Genomic DNA, 728 nt, shown 5'->3' with positions numbered 1-728 from the left:
GTTTCCCCTCCCCTGGTTCAGCCCTTCCTACGGGTCCCACCTTGATGGCAGAGGCACTGAGACCAGGGAAGAGGGGCACCTTGACCCCCCTGCCTGAGGGGGAGCTGCGCACTCGTCGGCTCCGGGGCTCCTCCGCTGCCTCCTCGTCAGAGGATGCTGCTGGGGCTGGCCGGGGCTCTGTGGGGACACAGTGACAGTGACACTGTCAGACACCTGTGCCAAGACAGACACCTCCCTCCCATCCCATCCCCATCACCACGAGGCTCACCTGTGGAGTCCCGGAAGATCCAGCTATCCCCCTCAGCAGTAACAGGACGCAGAGCTGGTGCCCGGTGCGGGCGCTTGCGGCCCAGGCTGGCCTTGCTCCGGAACACGCTGCTGTCCAGGAGCTCTGTGTCCTGTTCAGCCCATGGGACAGGTCAGAGCCAGCACGGGGAGCCCCGGGATGCCCATGCAGGCCAGCAGGCCCATGGACCCCCACAGCAACACTGGAGGCCCTCAATCTGTGGCTGCCCCTGGGGGCAGCAGGGTCAGAGGACAAAGCCATCCCCAAGCGCATGTCCCTGTGACAGCCAGGCACTTCTAGGCCATATGGGGGAGCCTGGAGCTGCTCCCTCTTCCCGCTCACCTCCAGGAAGGGGAACTCCTGCTCCATGGACCCCTCGGGCTGGGGGGTGCTCAGGGAGAGCTGCTGCTCCTCCCAGCCCGGGGGGCTTTCTCCATCTGGG

At 66.2% G+C, this 728-nt stretch overlaps 1 protein-coding gene across 1 annotated transcript in view; it reads right to left on the bottom strand.

The window, feature by feature from the left end:
• TNKS1BP1 (tankyrase 1 binding protein 1, 182kDa) overlaps positions 1-728 on the bottom strand; it is a gene marked incomplete at its 5' end in the record, with an annotated part of 3,989 nt that overhangs the window by 483 nt on the left and 2,778 nt on the right. The window contains 3 exons of the mRNA XM_009073069.1: positions 41-177; positions 269-398; positions 629-723. Coding sequence (XP_009071317.1) covers positions 41-177; positions 269-398; positions 629-723 — 362 coding nt within the window. The remainder of the gene's footprint in view (positions 1-40; positions 178-268; positions 399-628; positions 724-728) is intronic.

This window comes from Acanthisitta chloris, unplaced genomic scaffold (genome assembly GCF_000695815.1).
Source record: "Acanthisitta chloris isolate BGI_N310 unplaced genomic scaffold, ASM69581v1 scaffold11474, whole genome shotgun sequence".
Taxonomy (NCBI): domain Eukaryota; kingdom Metazoa; phylum Chordata; class Aves; order Passeriformes; family Acanthisittidae; genus Acanthisitta; species Acanthisitta chloris.
This window is presented reverse-complemented; position numbering and strand designations above follow the sequence as displayed.